Source organism: Melozone crissalis, unplaced genomic scaffold (assembly GCF_028551555.1).
Source record: "Melozone crissalis strain CALT ecotype California unplaced genomic scaffold, PUWL_Pcris_2 ptg000006l_1, whole genome shotgun sequence".
Lineage (NCBI taxonomy): Eukaryota > Metazoa > Chordata > Aves > Passeriformes > Passerellidae > Melozone > Melozone crissalis.
The window spans coordinates 26,756,532-26,778,433 of record NW_026535784.1 but is presented as its reverse complement, the minus strand read 5'-3'; the positions used below and the strand labels follow the sequence as shown (position 1 = coordinate 26,778,433).

Below are 21,902 nucleotides of genomic sequence, written 5' to 3'. Positions count from 1 at the left end.
ATAATTGGTTCTAAACTGATATTTCTTTTTTTTTTTTCTTTCAGAAAGGTTGCACTTATATTTTAGTCGTAGAATCATTTACTCCTACATCATCAAGTCCAATCATTAACCTAGCACTGCCAAGCCCACCACTAAACAACATCTCTAAGTGCCCCATCTACACACAATTCATTTTAGAAGTATTCATCCTGTTAGAAAGGCCTTGAGGGGAAGCTGTGAGGAGTGGTTGAGGTCACTTGGTCTGTTCAGCTGGAGACTGAGGGGAGATCTTACCATGGTCTACATCTTCCTTGTGAGGGGCAGCAGAGTCAGGCAGTGATGTCTTCTCTGTGGTGACCAGTGACAGGACTAACAGGAGGGGCAGGAGGCTGTGCCAGGGAAGGTTTACATGGAATATCAGGTTCTTCATATCAGGTCCTTCACCCAAAAGGTGGTTTGGCACTGGAACAGGATCTCCAGGGAAGTGATCACAGCACCAACCTGACAGAGTTCAAGAAGTGTTTGGACAATGCTCTCAGGCACATAGTGTGACTCTTGGTGTTGTCCTGTGCAGGGCCAGGAGTTGGATTTTGAATCAGCCTCAGGAGATTCTATTACTCTATAGAATTAATTTTATATAATTCATTTTAGAAGAACCCTTTGAAATGCTCATGGAGAGGTCTTGTATCAACTTTGGTCATATCCATCATTTACATTTTCTCTGTAAATTTTCCACTACCAATAACCATCAAATGCTCACGGAGTCTCTCTGTGATACCAAGAAACTCCAAATGGGAGAAGCAATATTCTCCCAAAATGCACTGAGCCATGGCACTGTAAGGCCTTCCAGCAAAACAGGAATTGTCTCATTTTCTCCAGCAAAGTGTGGCAAATGCCAAAGGAAGCTGCAAAAAGTTCAAACACAAAATGAGTCACACCGCGTGTGCTGGGGCAGCGGAAACCTTTGGGGAAATGGCTTTTAGGGAAAGCACCTTGGATGGCCTCACCTGCAGGGCCTCTGGGCTGGGCCAGCGGGGATGTGGCTGTGCTCAGTGGGTACCACAGCACCCCACGGGAAGGTGCAGCACCCCAAAGGCACCCCTGGGGCTGTGAGGGTGGTGAGGGGGTGCACACCCCCAGCTGGGCTCCATGAGCAGCATTGGGAGGAGCAGGGCAGGGGTTTGGGGCGGGGAAAGCCCCACACTGGTGAGTTCACCTCAGAGCTGCCCCATGCCATGTGTTGTGCAATCCCTGTGAATTGGTTTACCCTCTTCCATCACGTGGCTGGAGGCAAAAAGGCTTTGGTGGCACAGTGGGCAATTCTGATTCAAAATCCAAAACACAGCCTCCTCCTAGTACTGTGAAGAAAATCAACTCTACCCCAGCCCAAACCAGCACATTCTCCACTCCTTATCCCACACAATTTATGCCATTCTTAGGTCCCACAGTATCCAATAAATCCTAATTAACCACCATCCCCATCCCATCCTTTGAAAGACATACAGATATCATTCCCTTAGGACCACCCCTGCAAAATGTCCATAAAATGTCCATGAAGTGTCCACAGAATGTCCATTACGTTCATTTAGTCCAAGACTTTGGCCCCAGCCAAAACCAGCACACTGCCCCAAGGGTGGTAAAGGATGGAAATATTCCCTGCAGATTCCCAGAGCATTGTTGGAGGCTGCTTAGGAGAGGATGAAAGCACCAAGTCAAACCTCTGGGTGGGGTGGTTGGCAGGGCCCTACAGACTGATGGGGGAGGAGGGCAGGAAGGCAGCCAGGGAGGAGGGACAAAGGAGGAGCAGACTGGAAAGGATATGAGACAGGCTCCAGCTGCAGGAGTCACACAGTGCACATGTGAAACTTGGCTAAAGGAACCAAAGATGTGAAAGGAAAACAAATGGAAAACAAAAATGAAGGCAGGAGGAGCAGGGCTGGGCTGCAGCAGCCCCACAAATAAATACCCAGGTGGCTGAGTGTGCACACAAATGCCATGACCACCTGGAAGCTTGACACAGCCTCTGGGGGCACTGAGACTGACCCCACCCCAGGCACTAAAACACACTTTAAGAGCCATCAGCTCTTCAGGGCTTGCTCTAGAAACAAGCCCACACCCCTGTTTATATGTTTATATCTCTATATTTATATATGTTTATATCTCTATATTTTCTTGTGTTCAAGAGAACTGTATTCAGAAAAGTACCTCAGCACAGGACAGACCTGTGCCTTGTCATGTGCAACAGGAACAAAAAGTGGCCTTTAAAATATTACAGTGGCTTGTGTGACAGTAATTTTTAAAGTTCTTAAAAAAAAAAAAAAAGGGGGGGGGGGGCAGGAAAAAAGAAAGAAATTGCCCGAGAGTAAAAATACTACCGAAAACTGAAACTTAACACCAGTGACTGTGAGAGATAACATCTCTAAACGGGCACAGAGCAGCCGCCCAACTTCCTGCTGCTCCCCCACCTCTCAGGGCACAAACTGTCAGGGGTTAATAATGCTGGGTTTGGACATCTTAAAAGTTCACCTTTTCCTAAGAAACAGTCTGGAGAAACATATACAAAGGCATTAACCTTAAAGGGCAGGATGAGGTGTAAAAGTCAGCTGAGAAACCGTACCTCAGAAGAGCAGAGGGAATGAAGGCAGTGCCACAGCAGGTGCTATCAGGTGCTCTCCAGAGAACAGTACAGCACAGAGGTCTGAGAGAGGGGCTCCTCACAAAATTAAAATAAAATCAGTGACTCAGATTCTTCTCCACTGTCTCTACACCAGTATTAGCTTGAATAAAACAAGGAGCTATTTCCACTGACATTTAACCTTCTGACACCAGTCCAAAATTAGCTCTGAACACAAATTCACCAAGAAGGCTGGGCAGTGCTTGAGTTGCAGTGGTGAGAAGCTTGGCAGCACACCTTTTAGCTGCTGCTGAATTATTTAGACCATGGGTATGTAATTGAGAGCAGAACAAGCCCAAAGGAGCTACCTATCATCAGCTACTCATCAAAAAGTAATACACCAAACTTTGACAGGGCTTTCTGTGCCTTTGCTGAGTGATTTAAAGCTCATTTGAAAAGCTGTAATGTACCATAGCTGAATTTCGTGCATCCCAAGCCTTTGTGCAACTGCCTTTGCCTCCTCAGAAAGTCTGGGGTCTTGGGCAAAGCACTATTTGTGGTCCCCATGGTTTCCTTCCTCCCCACTACTATTTTCATTGTTGTTGACAGAAACAAGAAACATTGTGCACCTGCTGCTGTTACTGCAGAGGTGGAAATCCCCCTCAAAGCACTCACCAGAAAGGTCATTGAGCTGGTTCTTCTGCTGTAGCATCAGCAGGGAGACAATGCACCCTCTCTGGCTTAAGAAAACACCCACACATGTGGCAGCAGCCCCCTCACTCGCCCCTTGTAATAAATCCAGTTGACAAAAGTAATTAACAGACAGACTGCAAAAGCAGCAGGAATGAAGCCAACCTGGCCTGCCACCTGCACCACCAGGTGGGATGATGCCAGAGGGGCACAGGGGCAGGGAGTGTTCCCCTGAGACTAAGGGAAACATCTCAGGAAGTGAGATGGGTGTCCCAAGCATGGGCAGTGCCTTGGTCACTGTGTAGCTGCACAAGGAGAGCCTGGCCCTTACCTCCCTGCCAGCCCCCCATCAGAGATTCCTGCAGGCCTGTTGGCTGAGCACATCACAGCATGGCACAAGATTAACTTGCTGGCGGTGCTCATGGACAGGCACCTGGCTGCCAGTGCTTCAGAGCTGAACTGGCAGATCAAACAGCACTTTAACTGCTGGGAAAGGCTGGGTGGCTTTTATGGCTTCGTGCAAGCACAAGTAACAAACACCACTGAACCCTGGATTTCAGAATGAATGTCTGATGTCCCAGCCCAGAGAAATCCTCTGTTGCATTCCATCACCCCACAGTGCATTTGGTCTGAGCACGCTGCAGAGGTGTCACTGTCTCTGCAAGGTGTGTGCTGGCTTTGATGGACCAGTGTTATGGATGCACACTGTAACTCCCATGCTTGGATAGCTCCTGGGAATGTGTCAAACATACAAGCCCCGGCAAGAGGGGACTTTGCCAAGCACACACACTACTCCCAAAGTGAGGGGTGTGTGTCTCCTATTGCTCACTTCTGCAGCAGGGTGGGGGTCAGTGGTTTTGCAACTCAGCTGCCCTCCTTGCAGGATCTAGAGGAGACCAAGCCAAGTTGCCTGGCCATCTGCATGCTGGTATCAACTCTCACATGGATGGCCAAAGTGGAGATGTGACCTCATAACTTCCTTCAGCTATGTCAAAGTTAACTTGTGGGTTAAGCTGAGCGTGCCTGCCTTTCCCTGCTGCCTACTCCTGAGTTTCAGATAGGTGATGCTAAGAGCAGCAAATCCTTCTCCTGGCAAGTGGTAGTTCTTGCTTTGCAAACAAGCATTTGTATAGCCCAGGGCAACTCTTGGGCAACCATCTTCTCACCCCAGTGACCAGCCAGGCTTTCTGAAGGCAAGTCAGGCAGGACACACAGAAAAGACAGCTCAGCCCTCACTCTGCTCTGGCAGCCCTGTTGGGGGTCAGGCTCTATGTAGGCAGCTGAATCAGCCTTAGAAACTAAGAAACTGGAAAGGTAAATGAATGACCAAATGAAAAGGACAGAAAATAGGAAGTTTACATATATAATTTTAACCCTTGCAAGTTTTTAGATCCGTTCCAAGTACAGCTTGGACATTCCTCTTACTCCCAACTCTAACCAAAGCTCTAACCTTGTCTTCCCAGGCCACCAGGCAGTGGGTGACAAAATTACAAGTTTTACACGGACCTATGAAGAAACTTGGAACTGTAGGATCAGGTTAAGAACACAGCAAAATTTTTCTGTTTAGTTTCCTTTTTTAGTAGCCAGCTAGCATCTCTCCCTGTGACACAGCCATTGCTGTGCATGTTATTGCTCATCAGCCCAATACACTCTGCTCTCAGCTCACACACCTGTCAGGCTGGTATGAGAATGATAATCACATCTGAAGGGCACTCTGTCCACGCATTTTATGTATCTGAATCAAACTGTGTCACACCCAACAGCTTAAACAACTGCAAAAGGGTGAGTGCTCTCAACTTCTTTCCGTCCATGCCAGCCCCAAGTGCACAGTGCTGTGCAATGGGCACAGCCTGCCCACTGCCACAACCATGTGAGTCACTGTGCACCCTCACTGACATACACTACAGCTTTCCAGGAATCACAACTTGCCATCAGGCAGCAATGTTGAAAGCCCTGCTCAATGCTAACTTGATTTCTGATTAATTCTATTAATTGGTTGAAGCTGCAAAATGAGATTTTTCCAGACAAGGAAACTGCAAGCAAGCCATATGGGGATCTATGAGGAACAGTGGGAGTACAGCTGGGCTTGCATGGGGTGGGGGATGGATTTTGACATGATCCCTTCCATGAGGTAACTTGTTCAAAGCACAGCCATGGAGAAACAGCTGAAGAGGTGCCCAGCTCCCAACCTCTACATTTGAGGCCAAACTTGAATAAATCACCTTTGAGTTCTAATTGCTCTGTCCACCTTGAGCTGCCTCAAGCACAGCACTTCCCATCCTGTTGAATGGGTGTTGCAGAAATTGCACAGGCAGCTTATGCCAACTGCTCACTCTGAGAGGTCACATTCACCTATCAAACCCATACCATCTGGGGCTTCTGAAAGATTAAAAATGAGAGACAAACAAGAGGATTATTAAAAATTTAACTATATACCATATTTATTATCAATCCACAGGATAATCTGATTGCTACATGAGCTCATAAAAGCTATTTCACCTTTACAAAATTAAAAAAAAATGTGCCACAAGGATGTCATAACTGCTGATAACCAAGGACTGAATCTTAAAATTATAAATTTTGCTGTAGAAAAGATTAAAAAAAATTATATTCACTTTAGAATTTTACTTTGAATAAAATATTCCCCTGTATAAAAAATAAAAAAGCTTGCTCTGGTTAGAATTAGAGTATTTTTCTTCTTTTTTAAATCTGGGAATTTGCATAATATCTCTGTAATAAGTTTCTTTTCTTTTTTCTATTGTACCACGCGGCATTCAAGCATAGCAGATTAGAAACAAACATGATGAAAGCAGTCTCAGAACATATGAAATCCACATGGAAAGTTTTAGTTTCCTTTCCCTTCCTCTATTCTTTAAAGACACTTTAGCAAGAATAGCCTTGGAAAAGAATACAGGTGGAGAGGGACCTTCAATGTGCCATTAAGTAGAGCAAGGTAATAAAAGGCCTTTTGTAAGTGCTTTCTTAATAAGGTGCAGAAGCAGACTGCAACTTTGCTAGTACTGCACTATATACAATATTCACAATAGATTTTTCTTTATTTAAAAATATTCCAGCTAGTTCACATTTTCTCTCCCATTCTGAGGCTTTCAGTTCCATCACAGCCTTGACAGCAAGAAGCGCAGCAGCACCACTTCCCTTGTGGTGGGTTGGTCCTCTTATGAAACACTGGAACCTGCGAGTGGGCCAAAGTTCTTGGGTTCTTTTCCTATGTAGCAACCTTGGAAAGATGGGTTCAGGTGTACACACTGACTGCTGGAGTCCTGAGTTAAAACCACTCCGGCACTGGAGTCAGACACTGCAATGTTTTCTATTGCCAAGGCTTTACCTTAGGGTTTGTCTCGTGTGCGTCAAGGGATGAACCTCTCTCAGAGAAACGTAAAATACAAAACCAAACAAAACAAAGCTAAAAAACCACACTGTCAAAGGCTTAGCAGCTCTTGACTCTTGACTGAGTGATGTCTGACGTTTTCTTGATGACGCTGGCCCGTGTCTCACGGTCTGGCTGGCTGCTGCTTGTGGAGGCTGTGGACACGACTTGTGGCAGAGGGATGTCTGGGAAAGGAGGCCAGGAGCTGTTGTAAGGCAGTGGGCAGCTTTCTTCTTTCACGGTGACTTGGAGGTCAGGCTTGTTGGCTACAAAAGTTGCCATGCTGGGAAGCATATGAGAAGTGTTCCTCATTCCTAGATTGCTGAGATACTGTTTGCCTTCAATGTTTTTTTTCTGCCAATGAAGTCGTCCCTAGAAATGGGGGAAGAAAGAAAGAAAGAAAGGAAGACTGTATAAGTGAACACAACTTCGTGAAGTACTCCAAGTAACAAGATGAAGATAGAAATATCCGCATATTGCACAGGAATTATCCTGCCTCTAGGAGCCTGAGCCTCTAGCCACTGGCTTAGGATGTCTCTTGGCCATTTCTACTTTTCTGGAGTCATCTTAAATTTTGTTGGCTCTCCAGCACTCAAGAGGCACTATCTGCTCTTCTGAATGGAAAATAAAGGCCTTATTCCCAGGATGCCAGAGACAAAAATGGATACAGACATTTAGAACTCCAAATGGTTGTGTCTCCTCTGTTACCAGAGAGAGCACCTTCCTGTCAAGAGGCAGGCACAGAGACCCAACACTACCCAAGCTAGCAACACATGCGAGGCTGCTGGCTGGGAAATCACTGTCATTGACAGTGCATCCCTCATCACAGGGAAGAAGTTCATCAAGGGAGGATGAGCATCCACTTGTTTGCCCACCACAGATGCAGCAATGGCATGTTCTGTTGGAGGAGGTCTGTGGAGTCACTACTGGCAGTCTACATGGGCACCACCCCAGCCAAGGCACCAGAGACCAGGTGGGTTAGCTGTGTTGTTATACAACTGGTGGTTCTCCAAGAAGGAGGATTCAGAGAGCCTTTGGTGAGGGACACAGCAGGAGAGAGCTTTGCAAAAGGACTTGTGCGAAAATACAGCTGGAGCACAGGGCATCCAAGAGTCCTCAATGAGCTTCACTTGGCCTTTAAGTACACATGGTACTGGTCTGGTACAAGGTCTGGTACCTTGATGGCAGCCCCAAAATAAAAGGCAAGTGGTGTTTTTGTATACGTGCAGCTTAGGTTATTCTCCCCATGGATTCCTTTCACTCAGCAATACCCAAATGACTGCTCAGGAAAGCTTTCTGCCCCACCTACCTCAAACATTCTAGCCTAATTTCAGTCATAAGTGTAAGCATTTCCTCCAGTTGTATGAGTTCAGATGCCATTTAAGGAAAACAAAGCGAGCAAGCTTTCAACCAAGATAAAAAACTCACTACCCAGCAAGGTCAATGCATCATGTTAACATACTAGCTGGCACTGGTGATGGCACTGCAGAACACCTTATTGTGCAAACTAATCTTGTTGTTTGGACAGATGAGGAGAAGTTAATTTGTAGAGATTCTAATTCTGTGACAATCATCCAAATGTCTGTATCCCCTGAACCTTCCTGGTCTGCTTTTCTCCCCTAGCTATTACCAAAATGAATATTCCACTGGTAGACAGAGCTGCAGTAGAGAAGGGGCAAAAATATCTCAGAGCATGGATCTTGAGACCTTGGTCCAAACTGCTAAAAATCCAAAAAGCACTTACCTCTGCATTTTCTTCATCGCTTGGAACGCTGTCAGTTGTTTCACTTTCTGTCAAACAAAATAGAAACAAAAATGAAACTCATGCTGTTCTATCTATAGTAACATATTCCAGCTCAGGAGGCCTGATGTGTGTCCAACAAGTGGAAGCAAACAGAGTCAAATCAAACAACGAGAAAACAATGGAGAAGCATGGAGACCCTGCCACAGCAGGGCTAGACAGCACAGCTGCCTTGAACAACTGGGGTAAATTCACATGGTTATCACAGTTAACATGTCTATGTTGTGGAAAAGACAGCAATAGAGAGGGAAGAAGTAGATATGTGCTTTCTGGGAAGAATCTCCAGCAAGCAGGGGATGCCCCCTCTCCCTTGTCCCTCTACAGCCACTCCAGGCCCTGCAACAGATAAAGTTCTGTCCAAATCTTTATCTCCTGGCAAAATCACTAACAACTCCATCCTAGAGGAGATAAATGTGGTTTTGTTTCATTAACTGTTATCTCAGCCTGCTACCTCAAGGGCTTGTTGTCACTTCTGGGGCTTTATTACTATTGACATACTCTGGTACAGTTGATATAGTTTTGCTTTTGCTACTACTCCCAGCCTTTCCCAACCCTTCACCCCTCACTTGAGCAAGTGGCAATACCACAGTCTCCAGCCCCATCACCTATCCCCACTGCCCATGGCCTCCCTCACCCTCATCACTTGAACCAGAGCACAAATGCAGGAGCACAGTTCCAGTGGAACCGCCATCGTCCTGCAGCTGCAGCCCTCCCTTGCAGAAGAGCCTGAAATGCAGGAATTTGTACTGTGTTTTCAAGCCTGTGTGTGCCTGAAGACATGTCTCCTAAGGTCAGGCTCCTGGCCCATGAGTGGTTGAGACTGCTGTGCCTCAGACACCTCTGAGACAGGGCAGAAACCCCTCTTTTCAGTCTGTAGTGATGGCTGCTGCCTTCAGCACAGCCACTGGGTCCCAGACTAATCCAGTGGAGGTCTGGACTGCAGGTTTTCTTCAGACTGTGGGGTTTTGAACCACTGTGTCCTGTTTCCTGGGAGGATAACCCATGGCATCTATCAGGATACCAGCACTCCAACCCCCTGAGCCCTGCACAGACAGGGCTCATCCCCAAGGAACACAGAAATCACACAATTCAGGGAATGATGTGATGAATTATCGTAGCAGGCAAGAGAGCTCTGAAGCCCCAGTTTTCACCCTCAGCTCTGTGTTATGCATTTCAGTCCATGCAAACTGCTTTGCACAGCCCCTGCAACTCCACCTTCCCAGAGCCCAACCTCATGCTCTGCACCGGACATAACATGAGTGCTAAGAGTGCATAGATCATGTCTCATGGACTGTGCCCCTGCACACCTTCAGAGACACTGGCAGTACCTTGCCATCCTCTCAAGGCCTGGCTCAGCATTAGGTTTAGGCAGGAGACTGTAAACCAATGGGCTGAACCACTGTTTCAGCCCCCCAGGATCTAAACTGTACCCAAAGTCCTTTTAGTCCAGCCCAGCTACTCCAGACTGCTGCTTCCAAAGCCAGCACCTCTCCTGTGCCAGAGTCTCCACCACAGTGTGCAGGAAGCAGAGGAGCAGTCCAAAACATTAAATCAAGCTGCAATGCCCATGCACTGCAGGGCTTCTCCTTCACTGGCCCAGGCAGAGAAAGATGTGCCAATGTGACTAAGTTGGCTAATTAAGCCATACTGGGGGGAGGAGAGGAAAAATTAATTCACACAAAGAAGAGAGAATCAATTGAAGGAATCCACATAGAGACAAGTAACAGATATTCCTGGACATGAAGAAGCATGTCACAACAAAAACAGAGTGATGCAGCTGAAAAGGAATCCATCCTTGGTGTTTATACATAACAAAATGCTGAGTAAGAGATAGCACTATAGCTAGCAAAGCCAGGGAAGCTGGCCACACAGGCATGGAAAGTTAGAGAGGTTATTTCTTTCAAGAAGGGTATTTGAATCAGTGTCAAACATTGACAACAGCTTGGGTAATAAGAACCAAAAGGATTTCATAGACATCAGCGGATATATGAAAAAACTCACATGGGTAACTCATGTCATTTGCCTGAGTTACCTCAGAAAGGAACCAGAGGTGTTTTGAAATAAACCAGATTTATGTAGGACAGCTGACATATCTGGCTACTTTTTTTGGTTGTTGTTTTAGAAGAGCTCAACTAACTGTTCCTGCACAGCTGTTATGGTCATACTCTTTCCTGCCATTCAGCCAGTAGCACCTGACAGAGCAAACCACAAGCACAGGGCCAAAGTTCCTGTGGTTCTATACAGGTCTGTGTGCAGCAAGACAAAGCAGAAATCGTCACAAGAGTGTCCTAGAAATTTTAGGGTTCTAACACACAGACTTCTGTCCTTGCTCCAGCCTCAAGAGCAAATACATCCTTAAAAAAACACTGGTTCATAGAACAATTCAGGTTGGAAGGGGCCTCAGGTAGTCTACAGCCCCACCTCTTGCTGAAAGCAGGGCCAGCTACAGGACTAGATTGGACTGCTTGGGGTCTTATCCCTTCAGGTCTTGAAAACTTCTCAGGATGGAGGCAGCACAATCTTTCTGGGTATCCTGCTCCACTGCCTGACTGTCCTTGTGGTGGAACAGGTGATACTTGTTCTTATATTCAGCTGGACCATATTTTTTGTTTCAATTTAGCCTGCTGTTTCTCATCCTATTACCATGCACTGCTGTGAAGAGCCTGGCTCTGCCTTCTTGGGAACATCCCTGCAGTAGAGGCAGCTGCTATGAAGTCCTCAAAACCATCTCTTCTCCAGGCTGAGCAAGCCCCAGTCCCTCTGTCTTCTCACAGAGTGAGAGGCCATACCCTGCATAGCCCTTCTCTGCATTGCTCCAGTTTGTTTGTTTCTTGGGCAAGGGAGCTCAAGACTGGATGCAGTACTTTTAAAGTAGTGCAACCAGCGTGGAGCAGAGGAGGATAATCACTTCCCTAACCTACTGGCCATGCTCCTGAAAACTGGTGCCTTTCTCTGTGCCTGAGGTGCTCTGGTGTCTTGCACTCAGCTCACTGCCTACCCACCCTTCTGCAGAGCTACTCTCCATATCATCAGCCCCTGCTATTGCTGTAAATATCTCTTCCTTCCAATGCACAGGACTCCACATGTGCCCTTGCTCAATTTCATAAGGTTTCTGCTGACCCATTCCTGCAATCTCTTCAGGACTCTGGATGATGTCTCTGCCCTCAAACAAACTCGTGCACCCTATTTGGTGTCACCTGTGAAGCTCACAAACATGTCTCCAACATATCTTCTGCTCATTGATATATTAAATAAGACTTTCCCCAGGACAGACCCTTGCAGTACTTCACTTCTTACTGGCCTCTAGCTACAGTAGTCAAGATCATCAAGAGCTGCCTGGAAATGTGCTCAAAAGCATGCCAGTGACATGAAACTCTTATCTGAGTTTTGGGCTAGCAGGTCCAGATATAATTTAAGACAACTGAAGACCATCAAGGTACTAAGACAGAGTAAGGGGATAGCAGAAGTACTTCAATCTTTTTCCTTTTGCAGGCTGATTGCAATGACCTAAGGGCAGGTAGGTCATGATTTACTCATGTCAAGGTGGTCACCAGACCACCCTTCTCTATCATTCCAGTCCAAGAAACCACCATGACTTCCAAACCAAGACAGTGACTTCTGTCTGCATTTCAAGAATTTATATCCTGTAGCAGAAGATAAAAGATTGCATCATTGTGATGTTTGCAGAGATGGAAAAGTTTTCTAGGACGCATTTGTAAAGAGGAAAGATGTTTCAAAGGCCGTTGTCTCCCTCCTGCTAATAAATTTAGGCACTCTCCTATCTCCCTGCCTTATGCTTTGCAAAGGTCTTCTACATGCTTTGGTCATTGCAGACTAAACACATTGGAAAGCATAATTGTTTATCAACATATGTGAGACTAACAGTGGACACAATCCAAAGGAACATCATACAATTCACTAGGGCCCAAAGATAAAAATTACTAAATAAATACTTTATAAAAATGTGTCTAGAAGGAATTTCAGCCTAATAAGTCAAAGGCAAAACCATGTGTAAAATAATAAAATGCATGGAGAACTATTTATACTTAAATTTGCCTTAAAAGGTGACATTTGTGTTTCTACCCAGTCTCCTAAGGCCTGCAAATTAGCACCATGTTAAAACAGACAGGACAGTTTGGATCTGAAACCTTTTTACTTTCAAATGTGGCTTTGTCACATTTGTTTTTTTCACATTCCTATGAAATAAGACGTATGATTGTGGGAACTCTACATAGCATGTCCACACATACATTTGTGTCTGTTCACCCCTAGAAACTTCTGAACACACTGTTAGACTTGGATAAGGGATAAATGAGTGCCAAAGACTTCCTAACAGCTATGAGAAAATAAGGGGCCAGATGAAAAGGGAAACCATAACGACCCTCACAGGGAGTAGGGGGAAGCCTGTTATCTCATCCTCTTTTTAGGTATCAGAGAATCCAGACGGCAGGCAGACGTTGGGAGCCAGATGTCCACAGCTCTGTTGTTTGAAAGATCACTTGCTATCAGTCACTGCATGGCTCTTCTAGTCTGCAGCAAGGCAAACCCACTCCCCCCAGGCCCTCAGCTCCATATCTGCATATATACCATCAGTGCAGCCCTTAGCACTGCACACTGTGCTAGACACTGAGTAAACAGAGAGCAAAAAGGACCTTTGATCTTTAGTAAGGTAGGGGCATGTCATTTGCACCAAAAATCCCCCTTTAAAAGATCTCTGCATTATACCTAATGCTCTTTTTCCATTGCTCACAAGCTAAAATCTGCAGCTCACATTTCCAAACTGAGATCTGACAAGTTGTTTCCCAAGGAAATAGGCAGAGGACTGTGCATTTTTGAGTTTCATTAACAATTCAGAAGGCAGATGGGTACACATTTCTGAATCTTCATTAGCTAGCCCCTCTTTCCCGCAGGGTCTTCCCAACATTTCCAGAAAAGGGAGTGCAAAGAAACACCAAGTTGCTTACCTGCATAGGATGAGACAGGGGAGATCTGTAGAGGGTACAGCTGGCTCATGCTGAGGGGCTGTTCATCACTTTCTGTTGTCACCTCTACCACCTGACAAACATCAGGAGGGTTGGCAACTATCACCTGCTCCTCACTGCTGCCATCAAGGTGTGGCTGTCCTACAACTTGGGATTAGAAACAAAAAAATTGATTACTGATAACATCTCAACTCTGTTGAACCTCTAAGAGCCTGCTTGGTATCTGAGTCTTCAACAGTCTCAGCACTTTTTTCCATGGCCACCACCTGCTTTCAGGGGATATAAGTTTCAGTGAGAGTTTCTCTAAAGGAAATCTGTGATCCTCAACAAGCAAGCTGTAAACCACGGTCTCTGAATGCTCTAAGGTAAACTTTACAACAGAAGACCTGAACCAGCATGCAAAAACCTTGCCATGGGGTCAAGCAAAACACTGTGGGACTCTGATGTACATATGACATGAATCTATAGAAAATTTCTGCTCCAGGTAGATGGCTACTGTCACTGACCCTTGCAATGCTATCGATGGTATGCAGAAAAGAAGTTTGTACCTGCAATCCCCACAGTTTGTGACAGAAAGCTACAGTATGGTTAGATATTAACTGAGGGGTTTCCTATTCCCCCAGGCACATGATATTTAATACCAAAAGAGCACATGAAATTTAATATCAAAGGAGTGTTACTTATTTCTACAAAGTGAAGCAACCATGGATGCTTTCCAAGTGTCCTGAAATGCTTTGCAGATATTAGTTGTTCTACACTACAACCTTTTGAAAAAGGTTGACAAACCAAGGTACCAAGAAGTTACTGAGCAAAGCAAAAGTATGGTAAAAGCCAGAATCCCATTTGTCTGAAGCTGCTTGACAGAATTTCCTGTCTTGTACAACTCCTCCTTTAATCCCAGCTGTATGAATACACGACAAATGCATTAATCCAGCACAGAACTGAAAGCCAACGAGTTAGATCAGAAGAATGCACAGGGATGGAGCCATCTCAGAGGATGGCTAACCTGAAACCATGGTTACCCAAGAGAAAGACTATAGATATTCTTTCACTGAACATAAAGCTTCACAAGGAACAAAGGGCTAAATTCTGTACAAACACAACACTGTGTTGTTCAAACGGTCCATTTTTTTTCTTGACCCATGAGGGGAAAAACACGTAGGCAATGAAATACAACAGATCTTGCAAGTTTTCAGTTAAGTAACCTGAATATACTAATTATTAAATTTGAAAAAGTCAAAAGATAGCATCTATTCCTTGATGAACTGAGATAAATAAACATGAATGCACATGTCTATACACACAATCCGCTACAGCATTCTATCCTTAGACAGGGCTTTTTGAAAAAGAAAAGTGACAGGTATTTTTCCCAGGGAAAAGCTGCATATTAGTTTGCTTTGTGAAGTGCCAGGTTACCACTGGAAAACCTTCAAAACTTAGATGTGTATTTTAAGAAACAAAGCCAGCATAAAGAAAATTACATACATACCGGATAGACTTTTTAAAAGTTGATCATTACAATTAGTATAATTATGTTTCAGATATTTTGTTTCACCTTTATTTCACCTTTCCTGGTTCTGAAACAATCAGCTTTTATTGAGTGTGGTGAGAGTGGTGCAAGAGCACACACAGTTAATTTTTTATCTGGGAGAGACTGATATTGCGCAAGCCACTCAGGGAATGAGCAGGCCATCTGCACTGTTTTATCTCTTTCCTCAATACCTGACAAATTCTAACCCACCCTGAGAGATAAAATGCACAGCAAAAACTACTGCTCACTTGAGCAATATGCCACAGTTTCCAGTGAGCTGCACCTATGGCAGAAACTCTGCAGGTGCTGTTTGCCTTTCATCCACTCTGGCTGATTTCTTGTCTTTCTGCAGAACAATTCTATTTTACCTTTTCCTCTCTGTTTACATTAAAATCCTTCCTGCAATCCTAAATAACAGCTTCTTTCTCCAGTCTGGATAAGCAGCACACCTCACATTTCAATAATTAAACAACACTGGGTGACAGTTTCCTGCCTGATCCTCAGTCAGTGAACAGGAAGCACTAATAGCACTATGGTGCTACTCCTTCAAGCTATAACAGTAGGAGCATGTTCTAATACTCTTACAAAGCAACAGCTGCTTAAATGAAGTACCATAAAGAGAGCAAAACTACTCACAAACTCCTCAGCCACACAAATACTTCAGGGGAATGACTATGCAAAGCCCTGTGACCTAAGAAATGGGGATCAAAAATAGTCACTGCACATGATTTCTGCCGTCTTTCCAAGCAGAATACTAACATATTTGTCATATTTAAAAATGGAATTCTAGACAAAATGGTATGTGGGTCATACTGTTAGGAGCTCTTGCTGCAATGACAACCTTAGCCAGAAAAGAACTGTCAAAAGCCCAGTCCAATTATTCTACTGAGGACCAATTATTCACGTGCTGAGATGACAGCTGATTTCTAATGTACTGGTTTCTAAATGCAGCCTTTGATGATCCTTTTTGTTAGCTCAGTGATGTTAAGAACTATCTCTGCTACTGAGGTGTCAGTGAAAAGAACCAAGTTTCTACATTTTGCCTGCTGGTTTGAACACCCAAATAAAATTGTATTCTATACAAACCTCTGCTTTCAGCAAAGGGGAACTGCCATCTGATTGCAATTTAACTTCCATGTGACATTGGCTACAGCCTCTTCGTGGCTCAGGACTATCCTATGGAATAAGTCCCCACCATGAGAAGCCAGCTAAGAGTGCCTGGAAGTGCTTTACTCTCAAGGGAACCCTCTCAGTGGCCCAGTACTGCTCACTGTCTCTGCAAATGGTGGGGCTGGCCTGCAACCACAATCTTGCATGGCCTAGGCTGCTGAGAAATGGGTCTACCTGACTGCAACTGTGGCATTCCCTGAAGTGCAAAATGCTGATGGAAAGATAAGTCTGGCAGACCAGAAGGGTTTTTGAAGTCATCTGTGTACTTAGTATGTAAAAAAGCATAGGAGTACTTACCTACAAAGTTCACTGTACTGTCAACTTCATTTTTTATACTGGAGGACAGGAAATAGTCAGAAGTGACAGCATTTAGCCCATTCATCCCAAAAGATGATTCAACTGGCTCTTGCTAGAATGAAAACAGTACAGTTGGGTCAAGATTACTTTATTTTAGGAGATGGCTTATCTCTTTGTTCTGAGATGGTAATAAATCCCATCACCTCTGCCTGCCATATACCCCCTGCTCTCTGCAGGACACTGTCTTAGAACAAATACCTCTCTGAGGAGAAGACTGGGACTAATTCATTTCCAAATCTTGTGCTTTGAAAGGAAAGCTATTTTTAATCTTCAAATTTAGAGTAAGCCTTCAGAGAGCAAGGAAGCAGCAAGCTATTTACTACAAGAGATTAACATTTGAAACAAACAAGGAAGAAACATTGCTTTAAAACAGTACTCTATTTAATATTCATCCTCAGTCCCTTCCAAATATGCTCTCTTTGCACTCTCTAAAAGGAAGTCTTAGTTTCTGTACAGCAATTACTAAATTCTAGCCTTAATTTTTCTCTACAGCAAGCCTGAAAGCAAACCAAAGTGTTTACACTAAATACAGCCTTTTAGATCACATCATAAACATTACCACAGGGCAACAGCATTTGGAAAACACCACCTGTTCTACACAGACTGAGCTTTCCACAAGATGCCTCTCTGTAAGCCTGATACACTCAAGCGGGAATCTAAAAAAATCCCTTCAGGGTAGACACCAAAAAATTAATTCCATTAACTCAGGATTTCTTTAAAAGGATTATTCTACATGTGCAACTTCCTCCCCACTATTGACTCTCACATGTTTATTGGTTACAATGTCTAAAGTCTTCTGTTCTTACTCTACCAGCCCTGCAAGGCTGCAAGTTGTCCCCTGCTTGCTGAGCCAGAGACACCCACAGAGAGGTGCAGAGCTGTCCACACCGTGCTCATTTTCACTGCTCTAAAGCATTTCAGCAAAGGCAGGCAAAGGTAAGCCTCAGGGCCTGCAGTGCCAGCCCATTCCAGTACTGCTGAACTGTTATCTTTGGGACAAAATACTGGGGGGCACTGTGGTAGGTTTTTTCCTGGATGTCACATGCTGTGATGGTGATCTACTCAAAAAGAATTGTCACTTCCACACAAGCACCTCCCCAGACACTAAAGCAAGGCAAACAGCACCCTGTCACAGCATTCCTGGCACATCAGAAGGGTGGAGAGTTAAATGTTAATGGCAACTAGGTCTTTGATGAGATGCACCAGTTCTGCTGCCCTACAGGTCAAAGACTTGGAGAGCTTGAAAAGATAAAATTAGCTGCTATTGATCCATTGAGGGTCACAACTGCAAAGATAGGTTAGGGCTGCACTCTGGAGCCCTGAGTATCTGGTGCTGTTTGCTTTAATTCACAGCAAACTCAGCAGCCCCCATGGAAACACTGTGCAGGCAGCACTTGCTCAACTTTACTGAGGCTTGATTACTGACAAGTTTATTTAGTAGCCCCTTTCAAGCTTCAGAAACAAATATGCATCTTAGAACTCAGGTGATGGTGCCAGATCCACAAAGAGACTTGGATACTGGCACAGTTGGTGTTAAATCACCTAAATTTTGAGTGTTCAGATGTCTACCCTAAGCCGGATGCATGGAGAAAGCTGTCACTAGGATTTTAAAAATAACTCTCAATGTGGAACTGCATGGTCTAAAGGATACATCTAGGATAAGGTAGAAATTAAGCCTCAGTTCAGTTCTTTGTTTCAAAAGAGACTGGTTTTATCTGGGCTGCTCTGACATTTCCCTTTCCTTCCCATTGTTGAGAATTCATTTTAAAAGAATTTAATGAATTGCAATGACAGACTCTGTTTGCCCAAAAGCCCAGTGACAGGAGATCTACCTGTGGGGTGGGAGATTTGCTTGCCCCTTTGCTAAGGTGGAGCAGGGATTTGGTAAGGCCCAACACTCTCACAGGCACAGGGATAAGCAGTGACTGCCCTGAGCACTGTGCTCAAGCTCAGCCCACCAGCAATTGCTGTGGGTGCCCACAGGGTCCAGCAGTGGCAACAATGGGAAGCTCACTGCAAGGCTCTTGCTATGCTGAAGTCCCTTTGCAGATCTGTGCTCAGATTCTCAGCTTCTCCCTCTGCTGCTACCACCCCACTGCAGTTACCAGGCAAAGTGTGGAGTAACCTCCCACTGGGTTCCACTAAAAAAAAATTTTCATGGTAACTGTAAGGCATTCAATTCAAAAGATACAACTTAGACCTCAGGAATTCTCATCACCAAGCAAAGCAATTATAACAAGCTTTCATGCTCAGAAATGTGCATTTGCTTTAATTCACCTACTACCCTTCTTCACTACTAGAGCCTTCAGCATCCAACAGTCAGCCTAAGAGTGGCTGAGTACAGGAATAGCACCTCTTCAAATCCAGACTAGCCACTGCACATTTCTGTCACAATGGGGGAACACCTGTGACACCCATTTCTGTCACAATGGGGGAACACCTGTGACACCCATTTCTGTCACAATGGGGGAACTACCTGGCACCAGCTCAGAGCACAAGAACTAGCAGTAGGTATCACTGGTAGGTAGGTGTATGTGCTGGCACACTGCTCTGCTCTGACCAAAGCAGTTTTACTGCCCCCCTCTGAACATCAGCTACCATCAGAGTCACTTGATAGCAAGCACATGTGGCTGTAAGAGCCACACAGGAACAGGATAGTTACAAAGTGGTTCTTTTATGACAATTTAAAAGTCATAGCATTCTGACATGTAAGTGCACAAGTCACAACTGCTGTGGCAGCACCTGCTTTCCAAACCCTTTCAGTGGAGACTTTTCCTCACATTTCTGGGTTCACCTGGCCCAGAGAATCTCCTGGCCAGAGCCTGCAGAGCCTGAACCCAGGCATGGGTGGCACAGCCCTTCACAGGTGAGCAGCAGGGGACCAAGCTGCCCTTGCACTGTAGACACAGCTGCTACACACAGACCAAGGACACCAATTTTACTGAAAGCTGAGTCTGAAATCTCTGAGATTTGCTTTTTTGTTACAAATTTGAAGGTGGACTGTCTCCTGCTGGTGTGTAATACTGACCACCTCGCAGAGGCCCTTGGCAGAGGTGTGAAAGCTAGGAAACACCATGCCTCACAGGGAGGGCAGACATCAGTCTGGGCCCACGCTCTGAACGAGCAGAAATCTCAGGCTGCAAGTGAAGAGCTTTACAGCTGAGGCCTTCTAACTGACAAAACACGAGCACAAAGTGCAGCTCTGACCCTTGCCTAAATGAAAATGCATTTCCAGTGCTTTACACACAGAAATTAATTGCTCCAAAAGGTAGCTCTATTGTTCAGAAGCATTCCTTCCCTAATTACTGTATTTCTCCTTACAGAGACAAACAAATGGCAAATGTATTGCTGAGACTGCCAGTTTTCCAACCTCCAGGCATTGTAACACAAGGGCTGTGTCCATTGATGACGTAAGTGACGGCTTTAACAGCCTTCACATTTCAGAAAAAACAACCCCAAACATCCCGGGTAACTGTAGTTACTTAACCAAACCACAAGCATTTGCAAGTACCCACCACAATATACTGTTGGGGCTGTTAAAAAATATCTGCAACAGATTGTATTCACAAGCTCTTGCACCATTAAACAGACACTTCTTACCTTAATCTGTTTGAATTTGTCATCCTTCTCAGATTTCGTCTTTTTTCCTGCAACAACAGAAGGGAGATTTCATAAAGTCCTGTGTGCCATGAGTTATCCTTCACACTTTCTATATTCACCAACAAATAGCCCCAAAATGAGCCTCAAAATAGCACGACTTCCTAGCTAAGGGAGAACACATTTTGCCTAATTTTACCCTTCTCTTAAGGCCTGGGCAGCAAAAAATTCACCTTGAATTGCTGGCTTTGTGTTTCTTTTTTAAAAGGCTACAAAAGAGAACCACTATGGGACCAAGGAAAGCAACCGCAGTCAAAAAACCAAAGTGAAAATATGGAAGAATGACAAATTAAAACACAAGACCTGTTTTAAAAGGGGGGGGGGGGGAGAAAAATATTCTTAAGGGGAAGAAAAATCAAAATATATGCCTCATCACATTTCTGATGCTCTCTCTGTAGCTACAGGAAAAGGGAGATTGTTAATTGATTTAATGTGAAAAGAGATCACAATAAACTTCAACCAATATTTTTGTAAATAGCTGCAGCCTGGTAAGGAAATACAATTCATGCAAGAGTGGTGGTGTATGCAATCATGATGGGCTTGGGAATCCCAAAAACCATACTGCATGTGACCTTCACAAAATGTCATGCACCTTGGCAGACCCTAGTGCTGCTGCCCCTGCTCTGATCTGATGCAGAAGCTCAGACTTGCTGGTGCAAGCTCAGCTGTGCCCCAGTGTCAGCACAGACATGTCCCAGGAGCTTCTCCCATCTCTACTACATGATACCACAGAAAATTAGAAATGTTTGCAGCCAGATTCTTTTGCTCCCACAAATGTTTAGCACATGACACAAAAAAAGGGCATGTGAAAATATATGTGAGGTCCAAACTATCTCAGGGTTTTACAGTAACTGGACTTTCTGCAGAATCTTCTCCTGCTACAGCCCCTGTTCCCAGAATCTCAGCTTTAAAGATGAACTTTTGTAGCTCCTTCAGGAATCTACTGCCAAGAGACATGTTATGGTCCAGGGGAATGTGTTTAAACATATAAAATACACTATTGACAAGAGACTGGAAACAGTTTCAAGATAAACGTTCTACCTTTTGCACATTGATCTTCCTTTCACAGTATGATTCTGCCCAAAAATGCCATGGTTCATAATTTCCAGTCACACTGACCTTAAACTGAAAATCTGCTTTTCACTTCTCAATCTAAGAAAGTAGCAAACTGTAGCTACAGGTGAACTGAATTGGATTTTAGAGGAACACCTTGTGTCTGGTTTGCAGGTTATCTTTTCATCCAAAATTCCAGATGACACAGGATACCAGAGGACTAAGGAAACCGTTGTTCTACTGCATAAACCAGTAAGGAAGCCATATGAAAGCTAATGAGACCTAAATAAAGCAATGTTTCTACTTTGAAAGAAACCAAATACTCATGAGATTGACCTGGTGGTTAGGCCTTCTCCTGGCAGGCAGGAGATTTAATTCCTAAATTTGGGGATTCAGATGATTTCCCATTTCAGTGTTATTGTGCTCTGTGGCTTGGTTTTCCACGGTCTTTGTAACTAACAATGTGGTTTCGTGGTTTAGTGTTCTGAGTGTACTGCTCTCAAGACAGAGCCAGTTTAATTGTACCCTTGCTTGAAAAAAGATACCAAAATGTCTGCCACCATATTCTGAATGATCCCTACTGAGTTCAATGCGTTGAGCTCTAATACCCCCTAATCACATTCCTTGACTAAGGAGACCCAGGACTAGATTCTGAACACACTCCAGCAGCTTTAACAGAC

General features: G+C 44.5%; 1 protein-coding gene across 3 annotated transcripts in view; it reads right to left on the bottom strand.

Annotated features, from left to right (window-relative positions):
• Positions 1-5,696: 5,696 nt before the first annotated feature.
• IRF2 (interferon regulatory factor 2) overlaps positions 5,697-21,902 on the bottom strand; it is a 39,330-nt gene continuing 23,124 nt past the window's right edge. For all 3 annotated transcript variants that reach the window (XM_054294547.1, XM_054294555.1, XM_054294563.1), the window contains exons 6-10: positions 20,113-20,159; positions 16,453-16,564; positions 13,437-13,601; positions 8,416-8,462; positions 5,697-7,043 (exon numbers count right to left, since the gene is read on the bottom strand). In XM_054294547.1, the coding sequence (XP_054150522.1) occupies positions 6,732-7,043; positions 8,416-8,462; positions 13,437-13,601; positions 16,453-16,564; positions 20,113-20,159 (683 nt within the window). In that variant the 3' untranslated portion in view covers positions 5,697-6,731. The remainder of the gene's footprint in view (positions 7,044-8,415; positions 8,463-13,436; positions 13,602-16,452; positions 16,565-20,112; positions 20,160-21,902) is intronic.